Genomic DNA, 22,250 nt, shown 5'->3' on the forward strand with positions numbered 1-22,250 from the left:
TTTCTGCTAGGAACTATACAAAAGGAAATGATCAGGCAGTTGCAAGCACTGCTGTCTCTCTCTGATCTAAAGGATCATTTTTTGGTTTTTGTTTTGCCCTCCAAAATAAAGCTGATTATTTTGTTTTCACAAATTAGTATATTTTCTAAGTCCCAAGAATGGCCTCATTTTTTTTACCTTTCTGAATAAAAATAACAAAGGTTGTTCTGACCTGTGGCCCCCTGCAGCAGCTCCAGGCCTGGGAGATCCTACCCAGCAGGTGAAGCCCAGCCCAGATCCCAGCCCTGCTGACCCACTCCGGGGCCTCCTGCTCGTGGTTCATGGGCAGACTCACTCAGACTCACACACCCAAACCCAGGCACTCCGCAGCCAAGGGTCCCCCAAATGCCAGCATGAGATTTCTTCCTGTCTAACACCCATGCCAGCACCCAGGGCCTCCTGTTCAGGGGCAGTAGTACATCAAAGAATACATGCAGTACTTTCAGTTTCGTGACCCAGTTAGTGAGTCTTTTTTATTTCAGTTAAACATAGTAAAATACAGTGAAAAAACAGATTAACATTTTAACTATTTGTCTTAAAGGTGAATAAAAATTGTAAACAGGAACTGTCTTACCTTTTATGAAAAGTAAATTGCGGTTAAATTCAAAGTACAAATTCACTCAATATCTTTTGAAACTGTAGGTGTCAGTCCTTTTTTTGTAGAAGAGCCATGTATCATTCATCACTTAAATATTTTGCTGTTATTTTTACAATGTACAATATACTATCTAGTGGAAGTGAACTCTAAGCATATTTTTCATTCATATTTTTAAGAGTTCAAGTAATAGTATGCTTGGTGTTTTGTAAATAATTTTTCTTCTCTTCAAGTCTGAAATACATCATTAATTGGGAAAGGTGATTTTTTTCATAATCTTTAAATCTATTATAAGAGCTGTCTTCTTATGATTTTTGTTTTCTATAACTTATTTGAAAAGCTGAATGAATGTGAATTTTTTTGTTGTCACCTTTGCTGCCTTAATGACACTGCTGGATATAGAGAGAAGTTCAATTAACTAATTAAGATCTCAGTAAGGTCGATGCCACTGCAGTGGTATTAAGTAAATTTTGTCTTTTAGTTATTTTCTTTTACTTTTAACTGCTATCAGCTAAATATCGAGATTTACAGTCTGTTTTTTTTTTTCTCACAGTCATTCAAGAAGAGTCCTGCATATGGACAGAAGAGTCCCCAAGGTCACATAGGCATAGTGTCTGATGATGGTGTTCCAGTTGTGTGATTTAGTTCTGTGAGGTCCTACACTTTCAGAAGTGTGACTATCTCCACTTTTGTTTTCAAAGCTGGTGAAAAAAATTTTGGAGAGCAGTTTCTTCACTTGTATCTTGTGGAGGGAAGACCAACAGTTCGATTAGGCTGTGGAAACTCTCAGAATATTCTGACTGTATCCCTGAACCAATCTGTCAGCACGGGTTTCCTCATCCCTATCACAATAAGGTAAGAACTGGGTTACACTAAAAGAGTTTTAGTCATCTCTATTGAGCAATAAACTGTAATTTCACTCATTTTTTGGACAATAAAAAGGCAAGTAAAATTGGAAAGCAAATTTGGTAACTTTTTTCATAAAGTTGAAAATATAATTTAATTTCATTTCTCCTTGATTAAAAATACATTTTAGTTCACACATATTACTGCAGTCCTTTGGAGAAATTATGAATCTTTCCAAGTCTACAAAGTCCAGATACATTTACAGATACAGGTTATGTCAGTTTGAGAACTGAAACAGTTTAAACATAATTTTTGAAATTACAAATGGGGCTTTCATATTTTATACTTATTCATTAACACATTGAATAAATTAGATTTGTCATCACGATTTAGTGCTAAATATAAGACTAATCTATTGCTTAAAATAAATTAAAAATGGGCATGCTAACAGCATCTTACATTACAGGGTGGACTTGGTGTGATTTTAAAAGCCTTATCCAAACAACTATGATTCTAAAAGTTGTCATATCTACATTTGCCACTGTACTATCAGGGTTATACAAGAGTGGCTAATCACTGCTGTCATTTTTCATCTTGTACAAGTGATAGTTCTCAAAATGGTTCATTTATCATTTTGAGATGAGTATTGGTATCATGCTTTAGTAATGAATTAACTCTTTTCCAGTCATGGAATTTCATAAGTGCAAACTAGGTAAGCAGTAAAACAGAAATAATATAGGGTCTTTTGTTATATTTATATTAATGACGTTAAATAATAGTAAAGTATTCAATCTTTACTACAGAAATGTTTAGAAATAATTCTGACCCATAAAAATATCAAATTACTGTGATTAAGATAATGTTTTTTATATCATTTAAGTATTATTAAGTATTAGTTGTTGCACCTGAACTGTAAACATTTGTCATGTGAGGGAATGTAATACACAAATTATGAAATTAAAGAAAACCTTAGCTAGGACTATTTTTGCTGTTAGAGGACAGTCTGTGAAGGAGACTGCTGCAAAAGTTACCATTAAACATGCATATTAGACTTCTCAAAATTGCCTTTTACTGTCAAAAAAAGAAAAATCAAAGCAAAATCAGAAATTTTTTTTGTTTTTCTTCTGAGCTATTTCTCTGTGATGCAAATGTTGATAAATTCTGAAATGGCAGAGGTTTGTTGATCTCATTATATATAGTAGATTGATATGGGGAGAAGAGAATGTTCAGCGTATTTTGTTAGATTGTATGCTTAACCCATGAGCTTTATCGCTTCTTTTAGAAACAGACTTCTTAGAATATAAATCCTCTTTTCAATGTATGGAAGGCTAATAGGAGTTGCCATTTAAGAAACTGTTTTGTTTCTATCTTTTATTTCTTTTCAGCCACAGGTCTCTCCATTACTTTTTTTCTACATTTAAAACAGGGATGTTTTCCTTTTATGCTTAGTGTTAACATCTAGTATTAATGCAGCAAAGTCACATAGCATACATTCAAATCTTATAGCTGGCAGTATATTTATTTTAGGATTTTTTTTGATGATTGTAAAAGCATATAAAATTTACAAAGGAAACTATATCACTTCCCCTCCTTTTGATCTAGCAGATAAAGTGGTTTTTCTCTCAGAGTATACTTAATAGAGTTATACAGCTCAATACTAATCAACTATTCTGAGTTTGTTTTTTAATCCCAGAGGCTTCTTTTGTATGAGACATTGGTCAGATAATTGTCTGCACTACATCAGCTGTGGTAGCATTGTCTTTGTTTCACACATTTAAGCCATTAAAATGCCATACAGATTTCAAAGCCTAATAATATTGTAGCAACAAATGCAGCTAAATGACAAATAAAAAATTGGTTCTCAGTGTAGAGTTCAAGCTCACACTGAACATTTTATTCCCTTCTTTTTCTACTTTAATATTAACACCTCTGTATTTATGGCCTCATTCTTTGTGTTGGTACACTAAAAAATACTGTCAGTTCAATTTACACATTTTCTTTGTTTACTAGAATTTTATAGTGTTATCTTTGAAACAGTGGCATACTAAATAACTTGCAAGGTGTGATTGTAGACTGACTAGTAGGGATTTACATGAATTTGAGTCTATGGGCTTGGCCTTCAAAATGACTTGTGATTATTCTTGTGAGTCCTTCTAAAATGTAGAGAGAGCAGTATATCCTTCACCAAACAGCAATAAAATTGTAATCCTTCAGCAGTCATCCTTAACCTCTGCCAAAGGAAAAAGCAAACTTGACAAGGCAGTTGTAGCCTCCCAAGTCTTTGTATCATAACATATAAAATATGAATCCATGACAAACTGTTGATTTGTGTTCTCAGAGGCAGTTTGAGATAGATAATTCTATCTGTATGCTTTACCTGCAAAATTATGTGGGTTTTTTCCCTATAATGCAGGAAAAGAGTCAAAGAATACAATAAATGATGTTTTTTGTTACTGTTTCAAAGCTCTCCAACAGGGGAACAATACATTGGCTACATTTGACTTTGAGTTAGTTTGGAAGATCATATTTGACAGCTATTCCGGTTTTGGATGCAACTACGACTGCAGTGGTTAAACACCACAACTAACATATCCAATACCTTTAGAAACAGACTTTCTCCTTTTCAAACTTATGCTTTTTAATCCACATGTGCAAGAAACAAATACATTTCCATAGTTTAGAGCTATTGCTTTCTTTTAACTGTATGATTAGTTTCCTTAGATATGGCCATTTTCTCAAACCTGATGAAGATTAAATGAGTTTTAAATGTTCAGTCATTGTCTTTATGATACTTGTGAAACTGCATCTTTATAGAAGAAAGTCAATAAAGCTCTGATTGCTTACATTTTTTTGCCTTGCCTAAAGAAAATAGAAACCTGTTTCGATGCAGTTTCATTTGTGTTTCTATTTCTGTTTATTTTAGGATTATTTGATTGCTGGTTTGAAAATGTGCATTCATTTGAGTGTAATTTTTTGTGATTTCATGATGGAGAATGTACTGTTTTTTTCAGTCAAAGCTTAGAGCACATACTTGAAATGTAGTTTGGATTGGTTTTATGGATTTGTTCTTTAAAGTTATTCAAAGAACATTAATCCAAACACATTTCATTCCATGAGCAGGTTCTGAAATGCATTTGCCTGATGTAAAATTTGCTCTGCTTTGTGGTTAAAATGATATTACTGTCATGGGGGCAAATGGTGTTTCTTCAATTCAGTGGCTGAAGGAAGGTAAATTTTAACAAAGAGATTGAAATACTCAGGTGATCATGATTTTGATTTATCTAGATAGTAAAGTGGATTGTTGCTCTTAGAATATGAGTACTGACATTTTTTAGACATCTTAGATTTTTGTCTCTAAATATTATTTTTGTCTGTTCTGCACAGTGATGTGATAGAGCGGTTCCTTTTCCATTCAGAAGATTCCAAGCAAGCATTAATTAAAATCTTCCCTGTATGTAACAACATCACTCTTCAATCTTATTCACCTGCAGAACTTTCAGAATTTTTCTCTGGAATTTAATGAACATAGTGCCCATTCCCACAGAGCTATGTCATGGTATTATGTACAATTACATTTCATGTATCTTCCAAGTGAACATATTGGAAGCAGTTATTCCCAGTTTTCTGTAACACTTTAATCAGTAGTATGGATGTGAGCATTTACTCATGGCTGAGAAGGACACCTTTAGCTGTCCTTAAAAAGGTTTATTTGTTAAATACATTATCCAGTTAATTTGGCCAGCTATCACCTAGACCATGCAGTGGTACAGAAGCTGCTGAAGTTTACTATTTGGTCTTCCAGCTTTAAAAGCAGATGGCACATTCTGAACTGTGGAAGTCCTCAGAATGTTTTTGTACTTCCACATGGAAACTTTGGCAGGTGTAATATATTAAGTACTAGCTACATGATTTTATTATCAGTGTCCATGATTTTTCCTACACTTCTACTTCTTCCCTTTCCACAGAAGAAGAAAATCGTTGCTTGAACTACTCTACAAAGTTTTTTTCATACATGTGCATTCTGAAAATGTGTTTCTAAAAAAATATGTAAATCACTATCCATACAATACATTGTCTCATTTTCAATCACGATGTTTACCTATTTAATTTCATTATTTCAGAGATATATAGGTTTTCATATTAGTGCATATTTTTATTGTTATTTACAGGTGTTGGGTATCCTGCATAGTGTGAAAGTATTACTTAAAATTACATTAAATCAATCAAAGAACAAAAAAAAAAAACACCAAACTTAATTATCTTATATCCTGCTATTGCTTCCAACATTACCAGTTACCTGGAAATATAGGATGATTTTTGATGATTTGGAAACATCTGACCAGCAGGTTTTGTATCTCAGCAGGTACATAATGTAGCCTAGGTTTCATACGTGCCACACTGATTTCCAACATAATCAATTATGTGATGAATGAGAAATGGAAAGGTGACTTGGTACATGACAACTGCATGCAATATTGCTGTCATCTTATCACACCTCATCTTTTCAAAATTATTTGAAGATTAACAGTGAAAGCAGCCTGGGATAGATTTAAGAATTTTTATTTTATTGTATGAATTCATAAAACTGTTAAGGAAAGCACATTTAGATGTGGTTTTAAAAAGGAATATTTTACGCACTCTGTATCTTAATTTTGAATTTTAAATCAGCACGTAGATGAATTATACCCGTGTTGTGCTGCATAGAACTGGAAATGCTGTAGAATATTAATTATACTTAATCAATTTTGAACAAAATTTGTGATTATTTCTAGAAGGATGTATATACAACTACATGAATTTATGTTTACTGCATTTTCTACAGCAATTGAAAATTTCATAGAATCGTCATATTTGCCACTCTAAGGTAGGAAATCTTTTGACCTGTACATCTATGTATTGTTTATTCTCTGAAAGCCTTAATCCCAGTTTCATTAATCAAAGTTACAGTTTTACACAAGTTATCACTACATCTATTCAGTCTTAAAAACAGTCCCATAAGAGATGCATTAAATCAAGCTAATGAAAACAAATTCTTGTGTATGCAATTAAAATTTAAAATGAAAATTTGGGACATTGTAATCAGCTAGTTAAATGATTCCATGTGGCATGTTATCTGGAATAACTCAAATAAGAAAGTGGATTCTCATAAAGACAATAGAAAAGGTTACCTTTTGTGTTTGTTTCAATTTCAGCTTTTGTGTATGAACAGAACATTCAGTGTGTTTAGAAACATAAACCACTTTCTGAAACTTTTTTTTTGCCTTCATTCATCAGCAGCATGCAACATTTCATCAGTGATCTGTCAAAGCCAACAAACCAACTGCTATGGCTGTTCAAGCTCATTAGCCACTGACTTGAAGAACAGATGTTTGAATTCCTGTACCCTTCATGCTCTGAGTTTATGCTAGATTTTGTTACATTAACTGCCCTTAGAGGAATGACCCAAGAACACAGAAGGACAAAGTGATTCTTTAGGCTGGAAAGGTCCTCTGGAGGTCCTTCCAACATTCCTGCTCAAGCTGGCTGTCCTGGTTTCAGGAGGGGTAGAGTTTTCTTCTTAGTGCCTGGTATAGTGTTTGCATTCTGTATGAGGGTTAGGTTAATACCACTTGAATGCTATGGTTGTTGCTAAATCGTATTTATAATAAATCAAGGGCTTGTTTTTGTGTCTCACACTCTGTAAGGAGATACAGAAAAAAAATCCTTAACTGGTTTTGGATGGTTTAATGGAAAGTGGCTCACCACAGAGCAGTTCACAGTATATGATGTCATCATATTTTCATCTTCCAGTTCGTAGTGTGTCATTATACATTTATCTCAGATGAAAAGGCTATGTCACAAAATAAGTGATATCTGCCGTATTTAATTATGGACAAATTACAGAGTTGCATTAAATGTCATTTGAGCTCCTACAAGGATGTGTATTCCAAAAGCTAAAACTACTCACCAAAATCAATGCATTAAAGAAGGTTTGAGGTTCTCTTGCTAGGTGTGAGTATTCTTCAGTCTTTTTCAAAGCTATTCATATCTACATAGATGTTAGAGTGAACTGTATTAACAGTTCAGTAATACAGAGTAGCATCAGGCATCCAGAGCTCCATACTGAACTGAACTCTGAGTCACAGCTGGAGTGCTATGACCTACCTGGAACCACAGAAGCAACAAGGAAAACAATGTGTATTTACCATATTTCAAAGATAAAGCTTTGAAAAAATATGAGGCCATTGATTACTTACACTATTTAAGAAAAATTCTGATGAGTCATATTTACTCCATCTAACCTCACCTACTTTCAAGTAAGGTGTTAATCTAAAGGAGTTTGTCCATATAAGTACATGGATTTATAGCAAAATTTAAAAATTAATGCAGTACACAGACATTTAGTACTCACTAGCAACTTTTGACACAGCTGAAAACTGACAGTTTTTCTTTAGGTTACCTCCCTGAGTGGTCAGTGTTAAATGGTAAATAAGCTGAAAAAGTAGAAAAATTGGTTTGCAAAATACTATTTATTTGTTTCTCACAATCTTTTATCCCATTGATAACCCCTTTTTTCTGTTACAATTACTGCAGCTTCAAACTTACTTAAAACTCAAGATTTTGTTATTGTAAGTCTTAATGATAAATATATTTTGTAAATGTCTCTAGTATCACAGAAAATAATACTGGAAAGTATTATTTGGAAAGTCCTGTTAGCAGGGCACACCTGCCAATCTCCTGTCAATTGTGGAATTTGAAAAATTAAATTTTGTTGGTAATCTTATGTATTTAAATTTTATGCCAAATCGGGCATTCTGTTAAATCAAATTCTGTCTGGGGGGAGATGCTGACTTTAGCTCAAAAAGATGCTTCATGAACTAGAAATTGACTTAGTAAATTCCTGTTTACACTTCCATGTCCTGAAAAAAAATAAAGGAGCATCATTTAATATTTATTCCTGAAGGTATCCATCACTTTTTAGTTGATAGAATAAGAGATGCTAGAGATGACTGGTTTTTTTTCCTACAGGAAAAAGGATAGCTGTTATTTTAACCATATTATCTGTTTTAAGATAACATATTTCATTTGAATTACCAATGTTGCTAAAGGGTATTTGTATTTATTAGTGAGTTCAAATTAGCATAATAAAGCAAAATCAAGCAACACGGAAAAAATGCACTAACTTTCACAGTATTTTATTTTGGATTGTGTAGGATGAATTAACTCATCCTAAAAGATGCTGATAGGCATAAGTGGCTCACAGCTATGCAGAATAATCAATCATTCACCACAAAGACTTGGATATTTAACTTTCAATTAATTTGCAAGACAAAAAAGGTTTTATAATGGAGAGAAAAGAACAATTTCATAGTTCTGAAGAAAATTCTGTCATGTCAGTGGTCTTTTTGATATGAGTGCAACTTTATATTTTATATAGTCACTTTCCCAGTGAGAGTGCCTGTATAGACTAGGGGTAGAATAGAAAGGTTTTTTTGATATTTACTATGTTTAAGGTGCATTCCTGTCCAACTATTGTTCTCCCACCATTCTCCCTCTCTAATGTAGAGGATCAGACTTGAAAATAATAATGAAGGTTGATATTATCAGGTTGAAGCAAAGTTTTTATTATGTTCATTTTTTCCTAGTACAAGTCAAACACTTCCATGATATCCTTCATATTCATACTCTGAATTTCATTTATTCCAGTTATTGATTTTAAAAAAGTCCACTTGAACCAAGTGGTTCAAGACAGCATACTTACTTCGTAATTTTTTCCTACAGAAGTGGTAAGATGAAAAGGACTAATGAGGAATGCTTAAAAACCTTGTCATATCAATTTTAACATTTTTAAACAGAATCAGATGTTTAATGACCATGGTAATCTCCAATGTATATTGATTGTGTCATTGTTAAGCATATTAAAGATATGTTGGTAATTAGATATGTGAATAGATTGTTAGGTTTTCATGCTATAACTTTCAAAAGCATGACTAAAATATTGTATAATTCAGAAAATTCTAAAATGTCCCTGTTTATCAAACCCTCTTATCAAACATGACAAAATAATAGCTACTGTAATTTTCAGAATAAGCAGAAAATTTCATTTTCCAAAAGAAGTTGTAAGATTAATAATCACTTTAAGGATAACATTTCAATGTGCTGTTGACAATTGCAATAATTATTTATTATTTTCTTAGTGAGTGATGCTGTTAACAGCAGTTATTTCTCTATGAGATTTTACTGACTCTCTGTGCCATAATTTATCAGGTCTTCCAAAGACAGTAAGTTGTGAATTCACCAGAATTAAAGTATACCTTATAAAGCATAATGAATACACATTTTCTTATCTTCTACTTTTAGATTTGGCTATGTGTTATAATTTTAAAATTCCAATATCCAAAGAATTTCTGGGTTTCTGCTAGAAAAATAGAAAGAATAAAGTTCTAATAGTCTGTATAACCCAATTTCCATTTTCTGGATACATCTGCTTTGAAAATTATATTATTTGCCTTTCAGTGTTGCAGTGTTGCAGATAAATCATATGTAAAAGATTTTTTGTTATATCATGGAAATTCTGAACTTAACCTTAATTTCCAAAATTTGTTATGTTCTTTAGAACCCTCCCTTTCTGTATTACAGGAGACACTGCTTTAATGGTGCAGACTTGTACACACTCTTATTTTTCCTATGTTCTGAATAAGCATTGCATTCCAGGTCCTGCTGATGTGATTGCTTACTCACTGTGGTTTCCCTACATAGACAGTGATCGTATATGATTCACTTCTCCATCTTCTTGTGCCTGAGTCAGGCTGGGTGAAAAAGCAAAGATTTCAAAATATTTGGCTACTCCCACTGCTCCAGGGAGGAAGTGGGATGCATGGCCCTTCTGGGCTGCTTGGACGAAATAGCAGTCATTTCACATACAGGCTAGTATGAAGGGATTTCAGTACTGCTGCAGGGACACAAGGCATTATGCATGAAACAGTGCAGATGTCACTGACATGAAGGAAAAAAAGGAGTCACTGGATTACAGAAGAAATAATAAAATAACAAAGTTTAAGAGAATATTATATATATTGTTAAATATTTTTATAATTTCAATTTTTTTTTAATTTCTAATGCATATAAATTCTCTAAAATTCACCAGCTATGTCTGACCACCCAGTGATTTACACAGAGGACTTTTCAGACAGCGTTTTACTTTCTGTTGGTGTGGCACAGCACATGGAACTATAGCATTAGAGTATAAAGCCAAATATCATATGAAGGTGCTGTGTTGCCTTCTTCCTAAGTGCGATGGTAGTTTATACTTTTGTATTTGAGAGTTCTGAAGAGCTAAACAACAAAACAAAACTGTGAAGAGCAAGCAGTTTTTTAATTCTCTTCCTCAAACCTGTTGTTCTGTATGTGGAAGATCAATACAGAAATAAAATTGGTTCAGTGTGCTTGTAACAATTGGCAATTCTCTTCAGGTTTGCCTTAGCTGAGAGCAATAGGAAGTACTATTTGCTCTGTAGGTATTGAAAATCAGTAGAAAATAAAAACCAGTAGTCAGCCAGCCTTTGAATTAATGTCCAAAAAAGCAGTGGTAGAGGGAAGGGCAAGAAAACGTATCTATCTCTCAACAAGCCAATTTGGCTCTTTTTGATTCATCTCATGAGCACTAATAACCACAGAGACAGGTAGATGGCCTCTAGTTAGATGTCAGAGCTCCACAAACAATGAAACAGGCAGTGAAGTCATGCAGTCCAGACTGCTGTGAGATTATGCTGAATTTTCTCAGTTTTCTGAGAAGAGAGCAGTTCTTGGTCTAGGTGACCTGCTCCCAGCTCAGCAGCAAATTTTCAATATGCTTTCAAAAAGTTTAGCTAATCTTAGTTCAGACAACTCTAAGGTGGGAGCACTATTTACCTATCTCCAAAAATTATTCAAAAGATTAAATTTTCTGAGGCAAAGGATTTTTTAAATGTGACATTGAACTTCTGGTGCATGATCTATATTTTTCACTATACTCAGTCCATCTCTGTGACCAGAAATTCTCACAAGACATCAGGTGTCCTGGGGATCACTGTTTCATATAGTTCATTGGATAACCTTTTTCATGGGGGCTGAGGGAAAGAAGAAACAGAGAGGGTTATTATTTAATTTTAATAGCTGTAATCTTATTTGTTCTAAATTCTTGCTTTCTAAATAAATTTCAGGTAGATGTTTAATACATAGTTTTCACATAGGCAGAGAAGAAAGAACAAAACAGGACATCAGACAGCTGTTTGTTTAAAGACTAGCTGGTTTAGGTCTAGTTCTGCATACCAGCAGTAAGAAAATTTGGTGCTGCAAATTGAGTCACTTCTTTAAAGAGAATATTCAGTAAAATTCACACACACATTTATTAAACAGTCCTCCTTGACAGTCATGAAAGAGAGGGGAAAAAAGAGAGAGATGTCAATGTCATCTTTCTGAGAGAGAGAAACATCCACTGCATTTTTCTGAGAGTCTGCAAGAAACTCATTTGTGGAACACATCGCAGGAAGGAAATTATTTCTCTTCCTTTAACTGAAGTACACCAATTCCATTAGGAATTTATATTTTGGTATCAATAATTCAGATGGGAGAAGTTATTTTATTTATCTCTCCACCACTTTGATTGCCACTATCATTAGTTTTTCTTTGAAGCACACATTAACCTGGCTTTTTCTTAGACTGTAAAGTGCCTGGGAAACTCTCTTCTCTGCTTGCTCACCATTTTGTATCACTTGCCTCCTGTCCCTTTCTCTTTAGCATTGCTGATCTATTTTCCATGGAGTTAGTGATGTTGCTGCTACATCTCTGATCAGCTTCATCCAAAGATGCTTTGTCATTTTGTGACCATTACTTGATTACTTAATATTTTAGCAAAGTGCTACAGAGGTTATAGAAAGGATATGTACAGAGTGTAGGTGCCCAGGCACTGGCAGTGGGGGTTGCATCAGTTGGATATTTCCTGAAAGAACTGGGACCCACGGAGATCCCACACTGGATGAGGGGGAAGGTGTGAGAGGCAAGGAATAGCGGAAAGGACCTCTTATAGACTGAACTGTATTCCTCATCCTCCTTCTGCCCTGTTTGTGTGGGGGAGGTATAGAAGTTGGGAATGGAGCAAAGCTGAGCCTGAAAAAAAGGGGATTAGAGAGCAGGAGGTTAATTTTTCTCTTTGTTTCTTACCATCCATACCCATTCTATTGCCAATAAATTAAATAAATTTTCCCCATGTGAGTCCTGTGGTGATAATTGGTAAGTGATCTCCCTGTCTTTAGCTTGGCCCAGGAGTTCTGTCATCATGCTTCTCCACACTCACTGTCGTGTTGAGAGGGAGGGGAGCGAGAACAGCTGGGTGAGCAGCTGGCAGCTGATTGAGGCCAACTCACCACAGAAGGAACAGGGAAGTGATACTGAACATGATTTCCTGCATTCCTTCCATGTGTAATTGTGCAGGCAAAATTTTGTAACAGATATGTGACCTCTTCTGTTTTTTAATTGTTGTGAATTCTTCTGTTTTTTAATTCTTTTGAATTATAGGTAGCACTGTCTTGTGTTGGATAAGGCTGTATTCTGTTGTTCAACAGAATGTAAATATGAGTACGTTGGAGAATTCTTGTAGTCATAAGTAAGTGCTATCATACAGTGAACATACAAGAGTCATTATTGTCTCACATTGCTGGTGCTATGGCCTTTCCAGAGGTGTGAAAAATATCTGCTGCATAAGAGAGTATTTCCAGATAAAGTAACTGTTTCAATCGTTTGTAAACAGATTTTCTGTGCTTTGATATAAAATAGCAAAACTTTTTATAATGCCAAATCTGCTTTTGAGCTCACACTTCAAATGAACTACATTAAAAAGGCATGTAACTGTTGGAGGTTTGGAGTACATTAAAAAAATTATTCTTCCAGTTGTGGACTGCTTTTTCTGGAGGCTTTGCTCAAGCGCAGTATCACGTTTGCTGTACATTTCCCTGTTTGGGCAAATGGTGTTTGTATGGCACCGACTCACTCCCGTGCCTTGGGATACGTGTCCCTGTGGTTTTTCTTCTGCAGCTTCCATGCAATTTGCAGTACTGCTCTACTGCTTGTAGCAACGGTGGTTGTGACTTCTGCTGCACTGAGGGGTTTTAGTGAGAGCACCAGGAGCTAGGGATCTATACATCGTCACAGAAATTGTTTTATCCCCCCTACAGTTCACATTGTCTTGTCAGAGCTGCCAGCACCTAGCAGACCAATAGTAATGAAAGATGTGAATGTGAGAGCTACAGTGCAGCATGCTGTGTTGCTACTAAATTACTCAGCAGCCGTTCAAAACACCTTCAGAAAATACATTTTCTCTTGATTTGAATACATTTTATGTAAATCTGACATGTGGTTTGGCCCCTGGGTTTTGTTCCCAACACTGTCAGAAACAATCTTCTACAACCTCTTTTGTTCATCCATCTGGAAAATAACAGGATTATGCTTGCCTGCCTTCTGGGGCAGGTATAAGTTTTGCTCAACAGCAAATGTTGTGAAAAACACAAAACTGAACACCAGTCTGTGCCTGGCATAAGCCGAGGTATGCTCTGACCAATAGTTTCCTTGGCTGAAGGGTACTCATCCTCAACCAGCAAAAGAGGAAGGTATTGATTACTCAGACTGAGTTTTTACTTCACTTTTAACAGAAGAAATGAACACATTGCTTTGTTTTAATGGATTTATTTCAATCAAATACTTAAACCTGTAATCTTTCAAGATTTCTTAATGTATTTCATGGAGATAGTGAATCTGGCACTTTTCTGTTGCTGTTTTTTCAATGACATTTCTTCAATTCTTATGTGGAGAAGTCGGAACACAAGCAGTTTTTCTGGAAATTTAATTTTAATTTTTCCCCATATGTGAGGAAAAAAAGGCTCCAGTTAACGCGTGAGCGGAGTTTGCTGATTGCTCGATGCAGACAATCTCAGCAGCAGCCTATGCCAAATGTATATCTGTGGTTTTCAGTTTTAGAACTCAGTGTGGTGATGAACTGAGGTTGATGTGGTATTGTTGGCCTTGCTAAGTGCTCACTCTCCAGGGGCTATGAATGCTTTCTAAGGTCCATATAATTTTATCTGGTTCCTTTTAAACACTTTAACCTTCAAGTTTCAACCAGAAAGTTTTTAGGTTTCATTTTTGGGTTTTTTTTTTCTTTCTTTCTTTTCTGTTTTGCCAGAACAAAAGCCCCATATTTAATAATTGTGAAATTCTCTATTTAATAATAAAGAAATGCTCTCAGTATGGCTATTTCCTTTGTCTATATTAAAATTGCAAAAAGTCTCAGAATGCTAAAAAGTAATCCTATAGTATTAAGGTATTCACACCTTCTAATACAAAAACATTAATTCATATGGCCCTCTATTATTGCATATATTACATTTCACATAAGGTATTTTCAGACAATATACATCTGTGATGTTTTATTTTCTTTTGAGTTTTACACTGGTCAGCATCTTACAGCTTTTGGAATGAATATCTCTTATTAAAACCCTCTTTGTTCAGGAAAATAATGTCAGTCTTACTAAGCAGGCAATTAAACAGAAGAGTGATTAACTTGGTTTGATTTGTTGTGAACTGCCGTAGAAATTCTGCTTATCTGACAACAAAATTATCTTTTGAGGGATTTGGTATTTTTTTTTTTAGTCAGGTCAGATCACTAGTTACACTCCCTGAACAATATCTTCAATTGGGCACCATTCTTTTGGCAGCAGCACAGTTTCATATTGAATAAAACTGTCCCTTATTAACAGTAGATTAAATATGAAATATTTTACCATTCAAGCAATTATGTCAGTTGCATGCAAAGAGAGGCCAAGATCTTGGAAATTCCTGTCATTCTTACCCTGAGGAGTTAATGTATACAAGACCAACATTATTCAATTCATCCAACACTGTAAGAATTAGTTCATATCCTTGCTTTGTGATTTAAAGTAATTAAGTGATTTGTCCATACAATTGTTATTATAGCTGATCATGTTTTCTGACAAGTTGGCGGCAAGGTTGTGAGATTTTTTGGTAGCTTTTGTCTCCTTGGTCATGTACTATTATAGTAGTGAATGCTGAACTTGTGTTTTTGCTCTCACTTGCTATGATGTTTTGTGTTTTTTCCTTTTGTACTTTTTAAACTACTCAAAATCTGCTGCCATTTTTCTTATGAACAGGAAGACAGTTAAGTACACCAAAGGTTGAGGACTGAGTACAGACTACCAAAGGGCCAAAACATTTACAGCTAGATTGAGTGGGAAATGAAGCAGCGCAGAATGTTTCAGTTTAAATTCAAGATGAGTTGCAAGCAGCTAGTACATATTTCATCTCACCTTACACAAGTTCTTGGACTAAACATGAAATAACATTTTGCAACCTACAACTTTCACAGCATAGTACTGCTGCATCTTCAGATGATGAAATAAGTTACATTGCCTAATAACAGGGAAAACTTAATGTACATATTCTATACTTTCAAAATCTCATTGCATACCTTTAAACAAAAAGCAGACAAAATTTCAGATATTTTAGTCTTCCAAACTGCACATTGAGTTGCAGAAATACTTTACATGTCAGTAGCTAAGAGTATCCCTGCTCGTTTTAATCCTAGATAGCTGGGGATGGTTTTCTATGGGCTCCAAATAACATCTCCTGTAAAAATACTGTGCCTTAAATCATTATCATGTATAGAAGATTCCAAAATGTTCAGTTGATCAAAGATTAGAATTAAAACTTTGCTTAATAAGCTTTTTCCTCTTTCCATTTCAGTTTTCCCTCTAGAAATAATAATGCTCTCTTTTTATGTCAATGTAGTTTGCATCTGATTCAAGCCAAATAAGGTCTGTTTCTTCCTTACCTGCCCAAGCTGCTGCATCAATATTCAGCACTGACAACAGAGGACAAACATAGAACTTCCTTTGCTCCCTCAATCCTTTCTGAATAAGAAAGGATGATAGAAGGAAGACAGGGAAAATAAAAAAATAAGTACTTGTGAAGTAGATTTTCCATAACTGATTCTCCACACAATTTATTCTGCATATCTAATTATGTGCAGCACATATTATAGTTGAATCATCAGCACGTATCCTGCCTTTCATATGTCAGGCAGAGGTATATGGTTTTTTTTTCCTTCCTGACCAACCAGTAGCCTATTTTGGTTGGGAGTTTTGTTTGTTTACTTGCTTGTTTGGTTTGGTTTGGGTTTTTGTTTTGGGTTGTTTGCTTGGTTTTGTTTTGGTTTTGGGTTGTTTTGTTTTGTTTTGCTTTTGTTTTTGTTTTTGTTTTGGGGGTTATTTGTTTTTTATTTTTGTTTTTGTTTTGATTTTTGTTTTTTAATTTGGAAAAAACAGTGCAATAGTTGTTTAATGTAAACAGTCATAGAATTCGCTGACCTAATCCTGCTCACCCTATCTTCCTGCCAGCTGTCTTCCTCTGGCACACAAATGAGAGGCAGATGCATAGCAGGCGAAGTTTTCCAGGTTCATCATTAAGCAAAGCACTTAATATTGACTGAAAACAGGCAACTATTAGACTGCTGCAATTTAATAAGTGCAATGGGTATGTTCTTTAAAATCAATTTCTGTTCAGATTAATTCATCCTAATTTCTAGGGACTTCACATCAGATCAATAAAAGCATGACAATCACAGAACCTGCACTCATTACCTGACATATTTGGCATTCTACAGACAACATCTTGGGCAAATCTGTTCATCTCCATCAGGTCCTTCCCTGTGATACAAGATTTACAGAGATCTTTTTATTATTAAATTCATTATTGATCACAGGATTCTGAGGTACATAGATGAAGACTAAAATAATTTCTAAAAATAACTTATGTTGGATAGGTAAAGCTATTCCTCAAATACACTGCCATTCAGATAGAACATTCCTTTCAAGGCTGTCCTAACACCCTCATATCAAGATCAGCTAAGTGGGTAAAAAATTTCTTGGTGAGCATTGCATTGTCTGTCTGGCAGTCAGTTTCCCATGGCATCCCTTAGTGCTCAGTGTGAGCCAGGGAAATAATGAAGTTTTTCACCGGCTCCTTCAGAAGAAAAGAATCTTCCAGCACAACCTCCTAGGGTTTGCCTCAGTTTGCAGGGATTCCCACTCTGCAAATACTGATTTAAAATGCTTTTCATTAGGGCTAACACTATAAAGAAGAGAATATAACTGGTAACTGGTAAACCCCAGTTTTGCATTATTTAATTTGTTGCTAATTAGAGACACTTAATCTAAAGTTAATTTTTGTCAGTTAGAAATGTTAATTCTGATAAATTGATACATTTTTCAGTGCTTCAATCTTGACCTAAAGTATCTACATGGTTAATGCAACCAGGCAGCTCTCTGAAATGAAATAGTTAATCACACAGTAGTTTTGTGGTGAAATAATTTCCAATATTTCCAAATGCAATATGTGTGTAGTTGCGTTTATAATATATTAAGTGGAAAATTTGGCATCAAAACCAAGAAATAAAGAACCTCATCTGTAAGCAAAACCAGATTTTACATACACAGCAACAGGCATTGTGGTGCTTGTTTACACATCCACAATTTCCTTAATGACTTATATTCATAAAATTGAATCTTCTTGAAAGGCCTATGTATGATTTTGACTATCCATGAAGAAATGTGGCCCACTTCACATCATAGAAGATTGCTTTTTTTTCATGAACACCTCATACTTTTTGTTTCTACAATCTGATGAAAGTAATCTATTTTGTTTAAAAAACCAAAAAATTTCCTAAAAGATGGTCTGTGAATACACATTTACATCTACAAAGTAAATGTATTATATTTACCTTGCTTTCCTTTTTTGCAGTTTATATTCATGAACCTTGTGCAGTATTTATTTTTCAAATAATACATTTCAGCTCAAATATATCACTAAACAAAGTGAACAAAAACAGTAGGAGAGACATTTCTAATACACTAGGAAATACACATCTGGCTATTTAGGTAGGTTCTGCTGAAGCATATCCAAATGGCATTATAAACTATATTATGCCTTTTGATATTCAAATAGGCAATAAGCATCCTGTACACTCATGTATGTTTAAGATTGCAGCTAAAATGTGTATAAATGCACCACCATAAAGCAGTCTCTTTTTTCTTTAAAAATCGTTGGTTATAGCTTAGTAAAATATTCTTAGCTGTTCGTGTTCGATGCTTTGATTTAGATAGGTTAAAGTACAAAATGCACATTAAATTATTATGAGATTCTTAATTTCTTTGACAGAGCAGTTCTAAAGCTCATGCTTTTGTTCCGATGGGGGAAAACACAGCACATGTGTTATCAAAAGCAGACTGCAACAAAACACTTAATGAGTCTGGTCCAGATAAAGACGAGTACAGAACTTTAATCAGTTCAGATGACAACAGTAAGCTTCAAGTTCTGTGCAATTCTGTATTTATGAATGTATTCTAAAATCAGAAGTCTGCTCTGTTCTGTTCCTTTATGTGTTCAAGCAATAAGTATCTGTCAAAAACCTATGTTTTTTTAAATGCAATGAACTGGTTACATTCTGTGACCATTAGGCTTCACAAATCAATAAATCATAAGTCTGGTAAGTGGGAGTGTTATTTAATGTTTCTGCCTTGTATTATTGACCTCAGGTAAGTTGTTCATGCTTTGTGAAAAAAGATTTGTAACATGACCAGCACTTCTGGGAATGATGCCTCTCATTTCTCCAAAAATCAGTTATTCTTACCTGTACTGAAGGGGGCCTGAAGGGATTATGATGACAAGGCCTTACCTTCTTTCTTGCTGGTGGTGTCAAATGGAGAGACAGAAGGTTGGTGAAGATTAGACGTAAAGGGATAACTCTCTTAACTGGTGTTATGGCTTAATATGAAAGATCAGTTATTCATTTCCAGTTTTATCAGGGTTACAAATGGTGCATTACCCTTCTCTGCAGTTTCCATAACCCTTTGCTTGTGACAGCATAAGTAATGCTTAACACAAAAAAAATGTTAGTGATAATTCTCGTCATAAATAGAAAACTTTTATTTGGCAATAATGTGTTTGTACATTCTATTCTTAAGCAATACAGTGGAGAACTAAATGTCCTGTTTTAAGAAGTTACCTTTAGCTATGTATGCCCTGACTCTCTTTCTCTTGCCATTTTTACAGCTGATATTAATGTGGTTCAACTGAATTAGGCATTTATAGTCCATTATAGAAGAGTTGAGCAGAGGATATAGTTGTTTCAGCAGTTGTGAATTATAAGAAAGATTAAGTGTTCTGACTATTTATTTTCTCCTACTGGGATGCTTCTGAGAATGTCACCAGAAGGGACCAAGAACAAGCTGTGTGAATATAACTATGAGAAGCTGGCACATAAAGTTTGCCTAAGTCATAATTAGAGATATGTGACAGTAGCTCCAAGGTTCAAAGGCTTAAGGTTACAAAGGATTAGAAGACATGAGCCTTAAAGAGTCTGAAAGCAAAATACATTTTTTTTTTCAATTGATACTTATATGTGTAAAACTGAACTAAGGATGTCTCTTGGTCCTGAGTATTAATAAATATGCCAGTCACTACCTCAGGGTTTGCACTAGTTGGCAATAGTAGTCGTTATTCTCCAGTCTACTCAGGATTTCCTGTACTAGTATATAAATTGTTCCTTCTCTTGGTGTTCAAATTGAAGAATCACGTTCTCATGAACCGCATTGCTTAACCTATTTTTCTCATAGTTTTCCATGTAGAGGTGAGGAAACAGTTCATTTTAGATCATCAGAGTATGCAAAAGAAAATTAATTATTGCTGCCTGGGAGAAGTAATGTATGTTACTGATCATTGTATTTCTTCTGTCTGTAATAGGTAAGAAAAGATCCTCAATAGGAGATCATTGTAGTATTGCAATTATCTGTACAGCACTGCATTGATGGAGCTTTGTTCACATGTCAAGTGGCTTCCTAATTTTCATTCATAGGATCAGACTTATGTAAGACAATAGATGGAAGACTGTATCTGAAGATGGTTAAACATAATAATTAATTCCTATGCTCCAGTGCAATACCAAGGTGTTGCTAGCTCCAGAAGAGTCTCTCTGCTGTGGGGGTGATAGGATAGCCCTCCTAGGGGAGGAGATATAATGTGAGGATTGGCTGTTATGTCTCTCTTCAAGCACTTTTCCAATGGTTTTTGTGGTATTTTCTTAGTGAGGTATTAGGATAATTGAACCCTCATCATTTGTATGATTTTACCTTTTTCTTAATGTCTTGAGGGGAACTTACCACCCCCCCACACCCCACCCCCCAAAATATGGTGGTTTGGATATGTTATTTCCCTTTATTCTTCTCTTTGTTCTGGTTTAACCATTCTAAAAAGCACAAATTATGCATACATAAGTTGTGTACACATAAGAAAAAATTTTAAACATTGGTTGTTGTCAGTAATATTTGTATATGTGTACTTTCTTCAAACTTTGTATCTCATAGTCACTTCACATGAGACCATTGCTTCTAAATGCGCAGAAACTCTTCTCTTGTTTCTCTTTATTTTCACAATCTATTCATATCCATGAGATTTAGTTACCTGGTAGGTAGATAAATGGCATAAAAATAGTTTTAAGATGTGATACCAAAGGAAAAGTGCAGGCAGGTTTTGAAATTTAAAGTTTTACCAGGACCTCTTTTCACATTTTGCCAGGCTTACAAGAGTGTTTATTTGCTCACCAGGTGGTAATATTGAATATTTCTCATGTGAAGTTATACTCTGCTTCCACTGATACTAATGTTTTCTTAAACAGAAACATGATCCAAACACATGATCTTTTTCAGTGTGTTCAAAATCACTCTACCTACAAGTGATCTTGTACTTAAAAAGAAGGAAATGCCTGATAGTGGTCAGAATGGTTTGATAGTGGTCACATTTTGCTTAAGACTAAAAGACCTCTGAGTCTTTTTTAGGGTACTTTTTTAGGGTACTCCTTTAATTAGCATTCATATGTTCTATGCAGTCAAATTTTATTTATTATTTAGCGGAAGTCTTCCAACTTTTTCCAGTCTTCATCAGTGTCATATTGCATCATTGCACTTGAAGACTGTTTTGGCTTTATCTAAATTAACTCCCATATTACCTATCACCCCTAGACAACTTTTCCCATTTCTGAGAGACAAAGGCATATGACTCTTGAGGTAATAGGTTAGCATAGACATTTTGTTTGATGAAATTATTCCATCTCCATTTAAGGAAAGAACTGTCCAAAACTTATTATCTTGTGACTCTTCATAAAAAGTGTTTTCTATTTTCACACCAGCACATCCTTTCAGTGAAGATTATAGTTGAATTTTCATGTCTTACATATTTTGTACTAGCTGTTGCATAAGCTTTAGCTGGAGACTTTTTACTGAAAGAGGAAGGCCAACTTTCTTTTCTGACATTATCTAATTTTTTAATAAAATTGAATGCAATTACATCTATATTAAAAATCAGTGAATTAGAGAAGCCAGATTACATGGTAAGAATGAGCTGTGTAAAAGGCCACAAGCACCTTCCCTAAGGAGTAGTCATCTCTATAGCGTCAAAGAATAGAAGAGTAGAAGTCTTTCTCTTTGATATAATGTAGACTCAAAGAGAAGGTAAAGATAGCCATAACAAAAATTAAACAGCCTTGTTCATGTGCAGCAAATACCCAGTTGGTAGATGAACCTGAGGCAATGCAGTTCAGAAGCAGGAGAAGGCAACGGTATTCAGTCTTGAAGGTGGATTACTGGGTTTAGAAACACAGGATGTTTATCAGCAGTGAAATCTCAATGAA

At 34.7% G+C, this 22,250-nt stretch overlaps 1 protein-coding gene across 1 annotated transcript in view; it reads left to right on the top strand.

The window, feature by feature from the left end:
* EYS (eyes shut homolog) overlaps positions 1-22,250 on the top strand; it is a 614,241-nt gene that overhangs the window by 476,185 nt on the left and 115,806 nt on the right. The window contains exon 29 of the mRNA XM_041410576.1: positions 1,336-1,489. Within this exon, the coding sequence (XP_041266510.1) occupies positions 1,336-1,489 (154 nt within the window). The remainder of the gene's footprint in view (positions 1-1,335; positions 1,490-22,250) is intronic.

The sequence above is a fragment of the Onychostruthus taczanowskii genome, unplaced genomic scaffold, assembly GCF_017590055.1.
Source record: "Onychostruthus taczanowskii isolate IOZ18803 unplaced genomic scaffold, ASM1759005v1 scaffold33, whole genome shotgun sequence".
NCBI classification, from domain to species: Eukaryota; Metazoa; Chordata; class Aves; order Passeriformes; family Passeridae; genus Onychostruthus; species Onychostruthus taczanowskii.